This window comes from Symphalangus syndactylus, chromosome 22 (assembly GCF_028878055.3).
Source record: "Symphalangus syndactylus isolate Jambi chromosome 22, NHGRI_mSymSyn1-v2.1_pri, whole genome shotgun sequence".
Taxonomy (NCBI): domain Eukaryota; kingdom Metazoa; phylum Chordata; class Mammalia; order Primates; family Hylobatidae; genus Symphalangus; species Symphalangus syndactylus.
In genome coordinates this window covers 14,918,630-14,934,605 of record NC_072444.2, presented here as the reverse complement: position 1 = coordinate 14,934,605, position 15,976 = coordinate 14,918,630, and the positions used below count along the sequence as shown (strand labels likewise).

Sequence of the window (15,976 nt, the reverse complement as noted above, 5' to 3'; positions counted from 1 at the left end):
GGTTCTGGCCAGCCCACCGGAGCAGTAATCTTGGCCCCTAGGTGGATGGGTGAGGCTCACATCCCCTTGGGAGGCAGACAGGAACACCCTCGCACCCTCACCCCTCCCTAGATGGCTCTTGCCAGAGAGCCACAGGGAGCGGGGGTAACCGCCACTTATAGCCTGCGTCACCTACGGAGGTTGCCAGATAAAATGCAGGCGGAATCATTGTTTTAGCATAAGTATATCCCATGCGTACTGTTGTTTATCTGAAATGCAAATTAAAATGTGCATCCTGAATTCTCATTTGTTAAATCTGGCAAACCTAGACCCATGCGCAAGTCATTGCACCTCTCTGAGCCTCAGTTTTTCATCTTTGGAAATGAACCAAAATACCACCCTGTAAGGATGTCATGTCAATTACATGAGATGATGTTAAATGCCTGGCATGAGGGAGGTAAATGTGTGAAGCTGGCAGATCTCACCCTCAGAGTCCCCATACTCAACACGTTCATCTCCTCTGTACTCCTCCCCACCCCTTTCAGGATTGCTGTTTCAGACCCCAATCTGCAGGACGGATGCCAATGACACACTCTCAGGAAGGTAACCCAATGTGGTAGAAATAACTATTCCAGGCCAGGCGCGGTGGCTCACGCCTGTAATCCCAGCTCTTTGGGAGGCCAAGGCGGGCAGATCACGAGATCAAGAGATGGAGACCATCCTGGCCAACATGGTGAAACCCTGTCCCTACTAGAAAAAAACCCCAAAAATTAGCCAGGCATGGTGGCGTGCACCTGTAGTCCCAGCTACTCGGGAGGCTGAGGTAGAAGAATTGCTTAAACCCGGGAGGCAGAGGTTGCAATGAGCCGAGATCGTGCCACTGAACTCCAGTCTGGCGACAGAGCAAGACTTCATCTAAAAAAAAAAAAAAAAAAAATAGCCAGGTGTTGTGGTGTGAGCCTGTAATCCCAGCTGCTTGGGAGGCTGAGGCACCAGAATCACTTGATCCCAGAAGGCGGAGGTTGCAGTGAGCCGAGACCACGCCACTGCACTCCAGCCTGGGCCACAGAGAGAGACTCCGTGCCAAAAAAAGAAAGAAATAACTATTCAATTTACAGGCTGTGTGACCTTGTATAAGTCACTTACCCTCTCTGAACCTCAGTTACCTCATCCGTAAAAGGGGCTGTCACCATGCCACCTCCCCTGGGATTCTGATGATGAAGTGAGGTCGTGTATTAAACACCCAGTAGGAAGTCCAGCATTCAGTAGGGCTCACAAGGAAAAGCCTGTTAGCATCTGGCAAACACACCACGGGGCAGCATCAACCTCAAAACACCCCAGAGAGGACAAGGCTTACCCTGTGGAAAGAATGGCTACAGGAGGAATTTCAGGTCTTGTGATGGGCAGATGAGGGAGATCATTTGCACTCCGGGCTCTCCCTGGCCACTCTCTTGCGACCCTCGTGCCTATGTGAGCTCCTTGGAAGCTAGCGTCTCCCAGCAACCTGGACGTCAGGCCCAGCCCTCTCAAGGTGGAGGTAATACCTCCTTGTTGGCTCCCACAGCCCAATCTGTTTGTTTTCCAAACTCTCTCTTAGTCCTCTTAATCTTTTTACATCTTACCTGCCTGGTGGCTTCCGGCTATATTTGCCCGTGGGGAATGTCTCCAGAGCAGCTCCTCCCAGTTCCCCTCTAGGCTGGGCTGCCTCCCTCATGGGCATTCAGGGTGCTGGCTTCCAGCTGGGGGGCTTTATTTCTTCCTATTTTTCTTCACTCTCCCCCGCCAATAAATCTTTTTTGTCTTTTTTTTTTTTTTCCAAATTTTCTTTCATGCACCAGCCCTCTGAGTGCCAGGTGAGAGTAGGAGGAGGTAAAACATTGTGCTGAGCGCCTACTGTGTGCCAGAGACCAGCCACACTGCTGCCTGGAAGCCTCGCATAGTTTGAGGTCATCATTCCCAGTTTATAGGTGAGGTGCTAGAGCCCCAGACACAGGAGGTTACTCGTGCAAGATCACACAGCCAAAGAGAGACAGACACTGAATTTGAACACACGCTGCCTCCATCTCCACAACAAACGATCTGTTGTTTACAATCCCCTCTGCGTTTCATAAAATAATCCCAAGAAGTGCCTTTATCTGCCAAGAAAAGAATAAAGAGTGTGCACAGACAACGCATGGCAGTTCTCTCACACAACAGCTCCCTACCCAATTCCAAATGCCTCCCCCAACCGCTTGCTAACAAAACCCTGATTTTATTGGGTGGTGGGGACAGAGAATGGAAGGATAGACCCCAAAAGGCCCAGAAGGAGGGTTTTTTTTTTTTTTTTTTTTGAGACGGAGTCTCGCTCTGTCGCCCAGGCTGGAGTGCAGTGGCGCAATCTCGGCTCACTGCAAGCTCCGCCTCCCAGGTTCACGCCATTCTCCTGCCTCAGCCTCTCCGAGTAGCTGGGACTACAGGCGCCCGCCACCACACCCGGCTAATTTTTTGTATTTTTTTAGTAGAGACGGGGTTTCACCGTGGTCTCGATCTCCTGACCTCGTGATCCGCCCGCCTCGGCCTCCCAAAGTGCTGGGATTACAAGCGTGAGCCACCGCACCCGGCCTGGAAGGAGGGTTTTGCAAGAAAGGCAAGACTAAGACAATCTCCATAATAAAGAACAGAGAGCAAGAGAGTCGGGGAGAAGGAGGAACAGTGGCTCTGGGCAGAGGGGCCGGGGGATTTTTTTTTGGTGGAGACAGGAAGTTGAAGACAGAGGTCTGGAGGAGTGGATGGAAGAGAGCAAAGAGCACTGGTGTCAACTCTATGCATCCTTCCTTGTGTTCAAACGTAGAGCAGAGGATTGAGTGTATCTGTTCACAGGGTTGGGTGGGGCAGAGGACTTGCACGAGAATGTTCTTAGCAGCTTTATTCAACATAGCCCAAACTCTGTACCAATAGAAGGGGTAAACAAAGTGTGACACTGCGTATGCATACAATGGAGTAGCACTCAGCAATACCACGCAAACTGACACACGGTAACACAGATGCATCTCACCGACATGCTCATCAAAAGAAGCCAAACACAAAAGAGCACAGGCTGCATGATTCCATTGACATGAAATTCAAGAACAGGCAGAAGGCACCAATGGTGAGGGAGAACAGAACACCGGTTACTTTGCGGGTGAAGGGGAGCACTGCTGACTCGGAGGGGCACGGCTGCCTTGCTGTGGAGATGGATACTCCGCACTCTGATCCGAGTGGTGGTAGAGGGCCTGTGCGTGCAGGTGTAAGCCACTGAGCAGTGTGCTTGAGATGTGCGCATTTTACTGTGTGCAAATTATGCCTCAATTTTTTTAAAAGAAATATACAAGCACCTCAGAGTCACATTATATACACACTTGACTATCTCCACTTTGCCTAATAGGACTCAGAGAAACAACTAGAAATCACAATTTAAGTAAGGCAGGGGATACTGTCTTTTTTTTTTTTTTTTTGAGACGGAGTTTCACTCTTGTCGCCCAGGCTGGAGTGCAATGGCACGATCTTGGCTCACTGCAACCTCCACCTCCTGGGTTCAAGCAATTGTCCTGCCTCAGCCTCCCTAGTAGCAGGGATTACAGGCATGTGCCACCACTCCCGGCTACTTTTATACTTTTAGTAGAGACAGAGTTTATCCATGTTGGTCAGGCTGGTCTCGAACTCCTGGCCTCAGTTGATCCACCCTCCTCGACCTCCCAAAGTGCTGGGATTACAGGCGTGAGCCACCGCTCCCGGCCAGGGGATATTGTCTTCTAAGAGCCTATTTCTGGAGGGACCGTGGCTGGGAGAGGTCTGCTGTCCCCAAGTCTGCCTCAGCCCCTGTGAACCCCTCATGATCTAAACACCTCACCTCCAAGGGTGGCTCCAGTCTCCAAAGATTCAATTCCTTTGTGTGTGAGTGGTGGGGCAGTTGGTTAACCTTAACCAACTGGTACTCAACTGAAGAACAAGAAATCTGTTCTACTATTGGAGCGAAAACTGACGGCAAAAGACTATTGTGAAACGGTAATACAGTCTTTCACGTGGCGCTGTTCGAAGAATTTTTCCACCATTTACAATGGTGATACACACCATTTACAATGTTTGCCTCGTATGCCGATTTTGCAACCCAACCTTGAATGGGATGTGACTCCGCCATAAAGAATTTGAGTCATTAAAAAATTATTTTTTGGTTATTTATTTGACCCTTGATCCCACTCTGAGACTGAACCTCATGGATCATAACTGTGCCAGCATGGCTAGGAATTTCCTCTCTTCCCCACATCTCCTGCCTCCCGTCTAGGAGTCTGGACTCTGGATAAATGGAAGAATATGCCCTTCCTCTCCGCCTGAAGGTGTCCCTGTTGTGACATGCACAGGGCCATTGCTGACCCTTTTATTTCTCACACTAATGATATGTGCATTAGTATCGATGTCTTTTATTTCTTGGGAAGTGTTTATACTCTTGCAACAGCCTGATAAGTAAAATCATCCAACACTTGGAAATAAGGCAAATAGATAACCGGTGTCCTTTCAAAGTCAAATGAGAGCTGTATCTAACAAGTCCTCCTAAGGGTCATCTGACACTCTAGGGGGATGTCACTTGGCTTGACTTATTATTTACTATTGATTAGAGCCCAGATTCGGTAAAGGTAGCTGTTAACTGGTAGAAAACTGATAAGTTGCAAATTATTTTTGTCTAGTAGAGATGCAAATGATTTATTTTCAATAGAGAAGATAGCCCCGACAGGATGATTTTATTGCCCTATAGAACATTAATCAGTTTTGTATCTAACTTAGCAATCTTATGAATATTCCAGAATTCTTGTTGTTTTAACTGACTCTCTCTCTCTCTCTCCGTATATAGGTATACATATTTTTTTTCCATATCCATTGAACTAGCTTTGTCACCCAGCTGGTTCCTCCATTAACAACCTACAAGAAGACACTGACGCCTTCCCACACTGTATTTCTATAGGAACTATAATTCAATATTTTGAAAACTAGACTTTGAGAAGCTTTTCATAGTATCTGATTTTTCCTCTTGCCAACTCTTGCCCCTGTCTGTGTGACCCTGGGCAAGTCTTTTTTTGTCTCTGGTCCTTTGTGTCATCAGAGTAAAATAAGGCACGTGGGGCTGGTGTTTCTGGCTTGGGCGTGTCATGTTTCTAACTCCTCTGGGCCGGCAAGCGGGGCTGACGCGATGCAGTCAGAGAAGATGGATACTGGGCCAGGCGCAGTGGCTCACACCTGTAATCCTAGCACTTTGGGAGGCCTAGATGAGCAGATCACCTGAGGTCAGGAGTTTGAGACCAGCCTGGGCAACATGGCAAAACCCCATCTCTACTAAAAATACTAAAATTAGCTGGGCGTGGTGGTGCACACACGCCTGTAATCCCAGCTACTCGGAATGCTGAGGCTGGAGAATCTCTTGAACCCAGGAGGCAGAGGTTGCAGTGAGCCAAGATCGAGCCACTGCACTCCAGCCTGGGCAACAAAGTGAGACTCTGTCTCAAAAAAAAAAAGGAGAAGGAGAAGAAGACGAAGAAGATGGATACTGGGCCGGGCGCAGTGGCTCACACCCGTAATCCCAGCACTTTGGGAGGCTGAGATGGGCAGATCACCTGAGGTCAGGAGTTCAAGACCAGCCTGGGCAATATGACAAAATCCCGTCTCTACTAAAAATACAAAAATTAGCCGGGCGTGGTGGTGCACGCATGCCTGTAATCCCAGCTACTCGGAAGGCTGAGGCAGGAGAATCTCTTGAACCCGTGAGGCAGAGGTTGCAGTGAGCCGAGATCGAGCCACTACACTCTAGCCTGGGCAACAAAGTGAGACTCTGTCTCAAAGAAAGAAGAAGAAGGAGGAGGAGGAGGAGAAGGAGACTAGAAGGGATGTTAGAGACCATTTGGGGCAGCCTTCCCACCTCCCACCCACTCCCACATCTTGGTAGATGGAGAAAGTGGGGTTCAGAAGGATGAGATAACTTGCCCAGGGTCACACTGAGTTAGGTATGGGCCGAGCAGGTGAGATTTCCAGCTCTACGAACTTTCTGAATCCAGGGAGCATGGGAGGCGCTGTCAGGGGGAGCTCTGGGCCCCCACCCTTCAGCCCAGTATCCCCATTTTTATCTGTTTGACACACATCAGATGCCACACAAGATTGCAAATGAAAAAGAAGTCCCCAAAGCTCAAAAACCCTGGCTCTAGACCATCCTTCATCTGCCCACTCACAACAGCCTTCCCTTATCTCCTCTCTCCTCCTCCTCTTTTCCTCCTCCTGCCTCTGGCAAAATTTTCAGAAAACAAACAAACAAACAAACAAACAAAAACATGCTCATGAGAAGAAGCAGACAGATGTGGTCAGCCCAGGCCTGAACACATTGGTCTCCAGTCTGGGAGAGACAGAGCCTCTCTATCTAAAGAAAAGCATTCTCAGGGTCCAAGCTGACAATGATGCAGTGTGCCGTGCTGACAGGTAATGAGCATCCCCATCAGTTAAGGTGAGTAAGGCTAGATGAGCTGTTTAAACACTAGCAGCAATTGTCTCTAGATGGTAGAATTCACAGGCTTTTGTTGCTGGGTTTTGTTTCTTCGTTTTTTTTTTTTTTTGAGATGGTGTTATGGGATCTTTGGGGTGTCATTTTCTGGCCGGAAACCTCTGTGGCTGGTGGCACCTTTGCCCAAGTTTTGCTCGGGCCTACTGGGCTCGTTTCACTCATTCCTCCTGGCAGGCTACACTCAGCTCACATTACCAGCCTGGGTTCCACATCTGCCCAGGGCAAGTCAGGCATGGAACAGTGAGGGGTGTGTGAGTGAGCGTGGGGTCTGGACACTGCACACAGTCAGACATGCCGGCTGCTGCAGCGGGGTGAGCAGCTCCGGGTACCAGCATGGGTGCCAGCTCTCTGAGAGGCTGCGGCTAGACCAAGTACACCACAAGCAGCTTCCACAGCTGGCACTGGGGAACACGGTGGCACCCGGAAGCTTCGAGCTGCCAGGAACCACAGGGCCCCGAAAAGGGAGTCACAGCCCCAGCTTGGGGAGCTCCCAGGTCTGGGTTCCCTGGAGGGCCGCAGCTCTTCTCTCCTTCTCTTCACCTGCACCGTGGCAAGCAAGGGGCATGTTTCAGCCTTCTTTGTGTTACAGCTCTTTCAGCCCCACCATTTGATGGGTCCCAAGTTCTTATCCTGCAACCTGGAAGAATGAGGTATGCAGATAAGTGGGGAGTGAGCAAGACGAAGAGGAGCTTTATTGAGCGATAGAACAGCTCAGCCTCCTGCAGAGCCTCCCTCAGGGGGCAGCTCCTTTCTACAGCCAGGGTGTCCCAATGAGTGTTCAGCTTCTAGCAGAGAGGAGACCCTGGAATGGGAAGCTCCTCTCTGCAGGCAGGTCATCCTGTCGACTTCCCAGCTTTCAGAAGAGGGAAGACCCTGGAGTGGGAAGCTCCTTTCTGCAGGCAGATTGTTCTGCCATCTCTGCAGCTCTCACCAGACAGGAGGCCCTGGAGCGGGTAGCTCCTCTCGGCAGCTGGTCATCCCAATGTCTGCCCAGCTCTGGCTGAGCCTGAAGCTTTCATGGGCCTCAGAGGGGAAGAAGTGCATACTGATTGGTCCATGGGTGGCCATAGGCAAGCCCAGAAAATATACGATAAGTTCCCACTCTGGTCTGTGGGACTGGCAGCCTGGCCCCCCAGCCTTCAGGCCCTCCCTGGCCTGAAGGTAGGGCCTTACCAGGGACCCATCCCCTTCCACCCAGGAGCCTGTCTCCTGCTGCTGTTCATGGTGCCCAGGCTGTTCATTCCAAGGGGTGTCTGCAGGCCAGTGCCAAGCTGCCCTCAGTTCCCCCTTGGCTTTCCTTCCATGCTAGTCAGTGCCTAAAGTCGGGAGGGGGCCAAGGCAGCAGGGGGCTAGCGTGTCAGCACTGCCCCAAGCATGCACACACCCAGCCAGGCTGTGACAGCACCCAGGCTCAGCACCAACTTTGTTCTAAGATCAGAGTGGGCGCCAAGAGCAGGGAGAAGCCAGGCAGCGGGAGCAGACAAGGGTGGGGTGGGGGACCTTCCCAGGCCCCCAAGACTGCAGGGATGCCTGGGTCCACAGCTGCAGTTTAGGCAGCTGCAGCGGCATGGGGGATGGCGGCCCCCCTCCCCCCGCCCCTGCTCCATGGAACAGGAGGCCTGGGTCTTCAGCTGTGGTTTGGCAGCTGTAGTGGTGTCCAGGAGGGCAGGGTTCCCACTGTCCCCAGCTCCCACTGGCTACATGGAACATGCAGCCCTGGCCGTGCCTCCCTGCTGCAGCCGGTGTGATGACAGCAGCCATTCCAGATGACCCGCCATTGCCATTTCTTTTTTTTTTTTTTTTGAGATGGGGTCTTGCTCTGTCTCTCAGGCAGGAGTGCAGTGGTAAGATCAAAGCTCACTACAGCCTCAACCTCCTGGGCTCAAGCAATCCTCCCAGCTCAGCCTCCCAAATAGCTGGGACTACACAGGTGCATGCTACCACACCTGGCTATTTTTTAAATTTTTAGTAGAGATGGAGTTTCACCATGTTGGCCAGGCTGCTCTCGAACTCCTGACCTCAAGTGATCCACCTGCCTTGACCTCCCAAAATGCTGGGATTACAGGTGTGAGCCAAAGCACCTAGACTTGTTGTTTTTTTAAATGTTGGCAAAAGCTAGTGACTAAGTGTTCACCATGTGCCAAGTGTTTTGTATGTGTAGGTCATTAAAATGTTATAATAATGAGATGATGTAGAACCCCATTCCCAATGTACAGATAAAACTGAGGGCCCAAGAGGTCAAGTAATTTCCCAAAGACATGCAACTAGGAAGCAGCAAGTCTAGAAACGGATTGCTGTGCTTCCTTCTCACCAATGCACTGTTCTTTCTTCTTTGTATTTTCCAAGCTTTTGGCAATGAATTGCGTGTCACTTTCATAATCATGAAAAGTCCTACAAGGGGCAGATTTTTTTAAAGATTCCTTCTGCTCTGGTGTTCTGTGCTTCTCTGGTTCTCAAAGCCTCACCCTGCACGGCCTCCACCCCACATCCTCACAGGCACTGGCCTCATTGCCCCCACCCCCACACCAGCTGTTGCTGGGGCAGGTCGCCCAATGTCCCAGTCTTGCTGAAGTCTGCTTGAAATGTCCCTGGTGAGCTTCTGGCCCCTGGGGAAGTTCAGGGGGCAGGTCTGGAGAAGGGGAAGTAGGAAGGGATGTGAAACTTGGCCACAGCCTGGCGCCACTCCTGTTGGGCAGCCCACAGGGTCCCTGGGCGGAGGGCAAGCACATCCATTTGGAGTTGACAACGGGAGGCAGGTGAGGCCAGAGTCCCAGAGGGAGGGGGCTGCAGAGTTCTGGGACCAAGGGGAGCTGGCCCAGGAGGCTGGGCAGCTGAGGAAGGGAGTGGGGGAAATAACTGTGGCCGATTCTAGGACAGGGATGGGGGTGCAGCACTGATCCGGGACCCAGAATGGGTGAGTGGAGGGACCTTAACTCCTTGAGCCAGGGCTTGGGGGAGGGTGAGAGGCCATGAGTTAGACCCAACAACTGAAGGGTGAGACCAGGGTTCCTGGGTCCTCGCCCCCCAACACATAAGAAACCAGGAAAAGCCTGGGGTGTTAGAGCGGGCAGTGGGACCCAGCAGAGGGTACTATGGGGGCAGCCAACCACCCATGCTCAGGTGGGTGCTGAAAGGCGCTGAGCATGTGGAAGAGTGAGCAGGTGTCGCTTTGGGCGTTTGTGAATTCCTGTGTGTATGCAGAGCTCCACCATCTGGGTGAGCCAGTGTTAATTAAATAAGGAGCAGGTGCTCAATACATATTTGTTCAACGAAATCGATTACCTGTGGGAGTGTATGAATGTGTGTGTCTGTGCAAGTGAGGGACAGAGTCTATTTGGGTATCAGTTGTGTGCCTAGGGGGGTATAGTGGATTTCTGAGTTTGCCTACTGTGTTTTGTAGGTGCGTGGATGAGAGGCTGTGTTTGTGTGAGTGTGTGATGATGTGGGTGTGCTTGGCTGCTGTGTGGGTGTGTGTGAGTTTGTGGTTCTGTGTATATGCATGGGGTCCCTGGGGCTGGATTGAGAGTGGACATTGAGAGCCCCGGAGGGTGCATGTGCTCTGGGGGAGGACTGTGCATATATCATTGTGTGCATGGGACTCAAGGGTGTGAGCTGGGTGTGAGTGTGATGTCCAACCTGCCCAGGCCCTCCCGTGTCTCCACAGAGGCATCATGGAGGGCCCCCGGGGATGGCTGGTTGTCTGTGTGCTGGCCATATCGCTGGCCTCTGTGGTGACCGAGGACTTGTGCCGAGCACCAGACGGGAAGAAAGGGGAGGCAGGAAGACCCGGCAGACCGGGGCGGCCAGGCCTCAAGGGGGAGCAAGGGGAGCCGGGTAAGCACCCTTCCTCGGGGCCCAGCCCCTCGGATCTTGGCCTGGCTTGGCCTCCAGGGCGAAGGCTTGGGGTGGCACTGAGAACCAGGAGTCCGTCTGCCCCCAATGCCCCATGAATACTCTCTAGTTTGTACTTGGCCCCAGGGTCTAAGGGAGGCCTAGCCTTCTCCCCAGGTCATGTCCTCAGGCCTCTCCACTCCCCATTTACTGCCTGGGTCCTCTTTCTTCGGCTTCACCTTCCCCCTCTGGAGAATGACTTGCTTTGAGCAGTGAAAGTGAAAGTTCTGGCAGCAATGCTGAGTCCTTGTTCATGGTTCTCTTGCCAGAAAAATGAGGACTCAGAGTTTAGACTCAGGAGCCACTGCCTTGCTGTGTGACCTCAAGCAAGTTATTGGCCCCCTCTGAGCCTAAGTGGCCTTATCTGTAAAATGGAAAAATAACACTGCCTGGCACATAGAGAGGGATCAAATAACTGCATCTGTCCCTTCACTTCCTTCCAGCATCCCCAACACTGTCCCTGCTTCTGCCTCCCCAGCCCCTTTAGGCTTCAGAGACTCACATTCTAGAAGAAAGGCCAGGGGTGACGGAAAAGGGAGGAGGTCCTGACCAAAGTGGAAAGGGAGTCTCATGGAATCCCCCTGGGCCTCCTAGTCCAAAGCAGACCGGAAGGATCACATAGACATTTGCAATAATTTGCATCTGGGCATCCTACATGTGGTCCCTGAACCTGAAGCCAAGTCAAGGTCAGTGCCCCAGAGGGGTAGGGAGTCCTCAGCCTTGGGCAGGAACACAGCAGAGCAGCCAGAGTTCCATGCATTTCCCAGAACCTGACACTTTCCCAAGTGCCTGTTCACACTTCTCTCCACTTTACAGATGAAGTGGAGGCTCAGAGAGGCTGAGACACTTGCCCAAAGTCACACAGCCAGTCAGAATCAATGTCCTGAAGGCCCAGGTGCTTCATTGCCCTTTATCCCATAGACTCAGGGGGTCCAGCTCTCTCCCTGAGGACCAGTAGGCATCGGACTCTCACTCCCAATCTGGCATTTCTCCCCACAGGGGCCCCTGGCATCCGGACAGGCATCCGAGGCCTTAAAGGAGACCAGGGGGAACCCGGGACCTCTGGAAACCCCGGCAAGGTGGGCTACCCGGGGCCCAGCGGCCCCCTCGGGGAACGTGGCATCCCGGGAATTAAAGGCACCAAGGGCAACCCAGGAAATGTCAAGGACCAGCTGCGGCCGGCCTTCTCGGCCATTCGGCGAAACCCCCCAATGGGGGGCAACGTGGTCATCTTCGACACAGTCATCACCAACCAGGAAGGGCCGTACCAGAACCACTCAGGCCGATTCGTCTGCGCTGTACCCGGCTACTACTACTTCACCTTCCAGGTGGTGTCCCAGCGGGAAATCTGCCTGTCCATCGTCTCCTCCTCAAGGGGCCAGGTCCGACGCTCCCTGGGCTTCTGTGACACCAGCAACAACGGGCTCTTCCAGGTGGTGTCAGGGGGCATGGTGCTTCAGCTGCAGCAGGGTGACCAGGTCTGGGTCGAAAAAGACCCCAAAAAGGGTCACATTTACCAGGGCTCTGAGGCCGACAGCGTCTTCAGTGGCTTCCTCATCTTCCCGTCTGCCTGAGCCAGGGAAGGACCCCCTCCCCCACCCACTTCTCTGGCTTCCATGCTCTGCTCTGTAAAATGGGGGCGCTGTTGCTTCAGCTGCTGAAGGGAGGGGGCTGGCTCCCAGAGCCCCAGGACTGGCTGCCCCGTGACACATGCTGTAAGAAGCTCGTTTCTTAGACCTCTTCCTGGAATAAACATCTGTGTCTGTGTCTGCTGAACATGAGCTTCAGTTGCTACTCGGGGCATTGAGAGGGAGGCCTAAGAATGGTAACAATCCAGTGCTTCAGAGTCAGGTCCGTCCTTAGTATTTTTTTTTTTTTTTTTTTAAGATAGAGTTTCGCTCTTGTCACCCAGGCTGGAGTGCAATGGCTTGATCTTCGGTCACTGCAACCTCCGCCTCCCAGGTTCAAGCAACTCTCCCGCCTCAGTCTCCCAAGTAGCTGGGATTACAGGCACCTGCCACCATGCCGGGTGAATTTTTTGTATTTTTAGTAGAGAAGGGGTTTCACCATGTTGGCCAGGCTGGTCTCGAACTCCTGACCTCAAGTGATCCTCCAGCCTCAGCCTCCCAAAGTGCTGAGATTAGAGGCGTGTGCCACCACGCCCAGCCCATTCTTAGTATTTCACATGATGTGTTTAGCAGGTCCTAGCAGCCTCATCTACCCAGGTTCGAATCCTGATGCCACCACTTATTAGCTGTCTAATCATGTGCGTGTTAACCGAGCTCTGAGATCTCAGTTTCCTTATCTGTAAAGTGGGACTGATGATAACGCCTACCTCAAAGGGTCATTGGGAGGATTAAATGACTTAATATATGAAAATTGTAGTGCTCAGTTTATAACAGGGGCTATGGAAGTTTTTGCTATTATTATATTTTATTTAATCTTTATGACCAAGCTCTGGGTATGGTATGATGGCCCTACATTACAGAAGGTGAAACTGAGGCTGCGAGGAGTAGGCATCAATCAGCAAATCAGCATCTAAGGGGAGGATCTGGGGGCCAGTCACAGTGGCTCATGCCTGTAATCCCAACACTTTGGGAGGCCAAGGCAGGCAGATCACTTGAGGTCAGGAGTTCGAGACCAGCCTGGCCAACATACAGTGAAACCCTGTCTCTACTAAAAATACAAAAATTAGCTAGGCGTGGTGGCGCACACCTGTAGTCCCAGCTACTTGGGAAGCTGAGGCAGGAGAATCGCTTGAATCAGGGAGGCAGAGGTTACAGTGAGCTGAGATCACGCCACTGCACTCCAGCCTGGGTGACAGAGCGAGACTCCATCTCTAAAAAAAAAAAAATTGGGGGGTGGGGAGGTGGGAAGGAGCTGAGATTTGAACCTAAGTCTTACTGATGCCCAAGCCTGTGTTTAACCACTATCCTCACCAGCCTCCCCTGCTTCTATGAGGCACATGACGCATCACACAAGTGCTTTTCCAACCCTGTATTGGGAAGGCAGGGGCAGGAATCAGAGAGGGGAAGCAATTGGCCCAAGGGCACTCCGCAGTCCTTCCTGAAGCTAGGTTTCCTGAGTCCAGCTCTGGGCTTCCACCTGGCAGGTGTGGAGACCGGGGCTGCTGCCTCTGCTGCCTGCTGGACATTCTGCCCGGGCTGGGGGCTGGGAGAGTCTTGAATGCTCACAGTGCATGCCAGGGCCCTACTTGTCTGTCTGGAAGCTACTACGAAGCAGCAAACCCCACCCTGTCTCTCGAATGCGGGAGAAATAAGGAGGCCAGGAGTTCAGATCTGAAAATGTCCAATGCCCTATGCAGTTTCTCAAAGGAAGCTGGGTTTAGCTTTGTGCTGAACACACACACACACACACACACACACACTCAAAATCCCACAGGGCCATCCTCAGAAACACGGGCTGTCCCTCCCATCCACCACCTGACGCACAAACGGCCTCATGGTCCTCGAGTGCACAACCTGAATACCCACCTCTAAAATACAAGACCCTCTCCTGGGACTGCCCCTGCCCTGCCAACAGCCTCTGGGGATCGGGAAGAAGTGAGGGGGGCCCAGGGAGAGGACGAAGCCTCCACAGCCTCAGGGTAGCCCTCAGCTCCCTTCCAGAGTCAGCTCGGCCCTGCTCTCCCCTCCGCCTCGCCCACCCAGAGCACACACTGTTTAACAGGCGCCGGGAAAAGAGACAGGTCTTCAGGAACCTACGTGCTGGGCATTCCACGGCCACTGATGTATTTAATCCCAGCAAAATCGATGTGGACATTGAGGTTCAGAAAAAGCGGACATCCACCCAAGGACACCCAGCCAGAAAGGGGAAGGGCCCTGGGGCTGAAGCAGGGGTGCCTGACCCTACAGGGTTAGGGCACACAAAGAAAATGCCAGGGGTGGAGGCCCCATCAGCGGCAGTAGAGGCCAAGCTAGAGAAATGGGGTGTGCAGGGAGTGCCCGGCCACCCCCTTACCCTAAACCCTACCCATACCCCACCATCCACCCACTACCCCAGTGCAAAATCTCCGGCCCCTGGCCCCTCCGGGAGGGGAATGAACTGGAGCCTCCCGGAACGGGCCAAGTGGGCGGGGCATGGGAGGGCTGAGCGTGGGCCGAGGCTGCCACCTGCTGGACAAGCCGAACCCAGGCGCAGAGGAGGTGAAGAGGGAGGAGAGGAGCCCAGTGCCGTCAGGCTGGGTGGCCCCCCGCCCCGTAATGCAATGTCCATCATTTCTTCTCGTCCCAGGCTTCCACCCGCCAGGGACTCCTAGGGCCAAGTGCGTTCATGCCCCTTAACTCACCCCACACTCTCTGCAGTCCCATGGCACATAGTGGAGACACAGAAGGGGAGACTGAGGCCCTGAGGGTTCCTCAGCGAGGCAGGGGAAGAGATCTGAACACCTGCCCATGCCTAGCACGGGACAAGGCATCGCACGTGTGTTGTGCACTGAATCCCAGCCACTGGCCTGGAGCTATCAGAAGCCCCCATGTTACAGAGGGGGAACCAATGGACACAGGTGACAGGTGTGGGGTCAAGGCTGGAGCCCTGCTACTGCCTGACAGCCCCTTCATCCCTAGAATCTCATGTGAGGAGAAGAGGGAGGGGGGAGAAGCCCTCTCAGCTCTGCCAGCCTGGTCCTGATGGGGAGCCCCTCACCAGCCATGGTGGGCTCCGAGCCCAGAGGCAGGGCACCCCCAGGATGCAGGTGAGGACGGTGGTGTTGGCAGGGAAGATGGAACCGTCAGGGAAGACCAGGAGCCCCAGCGAAGAAAGAGGCACCAATACTGGAAGCCAAGGCCACCCCAGTAGACAGAAGGGAGGCCAGAGGGATCAGTGATTTGCTGAAGGCATCTGGTCCATGGAGTGACAGGGCTGGAAGGAGAAGCCAGGGCCCTGACTCTGTAGCCGGGGCAGCCTGTGCACCACAACAGCTGCCTGCCGCCAAAGCGGGTCCATCCTGGGGGCCCACCTCCAAGTGTGGCCACTGGGATGGGGCACATGGAAGTTTCTAGAACAAGGCTTGCAACTTGACAAGTGCATGTGAGGCTTGTTTCTGGGGGCAGCTGAGCAGAGGGGTCAGAGCAAGGCTTTGGGCCCCAAGAGATCACTCAGTGTGTGACTTTGGGCAATGGCGTACATCCTCCTGAGCCTCAGTTTCCTTATCGTAAAGGGAGATAATAACTTGCTCCTAGGGATTCTGGGAAAACTGAGTCTCAGGCACAGCAGATGCTAACATTGGTCATCAGATGGGATGAACCTGACTCTGGGGGACGTCTGTGCCCTGAGGGCTTGCGTTTACACACACACACACACACACACACACACACCCTCAGCCAGATGCTGGGGCAGGGGACAGTTCCTCATTTCGGACACTGACTGCCGGTGGGGGGATGTGGATGGGGTATTGCTGTGGTCAGTCTGGCTCAGCACCCAAAAGAAAGTGTCAAGTCAGGGAAAATTCTGGGAAAGGGGATGTGGGATTGGGGGAGGGCACGAGAAGGGGAGGGGGCCCAGCCCTGCTTTGGGCAATCCTTGCTCTGA

The 15,976-nt window shown here is 53.1% G+C and overlaps 1 protein-coding gene across 1 annotated transcript; it reads left to right on the top strand.

Annotated features, from left to right (window-relative positions):
* Window positions 1-9,213: 9,213 nt before the first annotated feature.
* C1QA (complement C1q A chain) lies at window positions 9,214-12,202 on the top strand. The gene is made up of 3 exons (XM_055261945.1): window positions 9,214-9,291; window positions 10,200-10,369; window positions 11,426-12,202. The coding sequence occupies exons 2-3, from the start codon at window positions 10,207-10,209 to the stop codon at window positions 11,998-12,000; spliced, it is 738 nt and encodes a 245-aa protein (XP_055117920.1). The 5' UTR covers window positions 9,214-9,291; window positions 10,200-10,206; the 3' UTR covers window positions 12,001-12,202.
* The last annotated feature ends 3,774 nt before the right edge of the window (window positions 12,203-15,976 follow it).

Excerpts from the sequence above, each read along its gene's own strand:
- C1QA (XM_055261945.1), top strand. The coding sequence starts at position 10,207 with ATGGAGGGCCCCCGGGGATGGCTGGTTGTCTGTGTGCTGGCCATATCG. Across the intron at positions 10,370-11,425 it reads GGGGGAGCAAGGGGAGCCGG|GGGCCCCTGGCATCCGGACA; the intron begins GTAAGCACCCTT and ends TTCTCCCCACAG.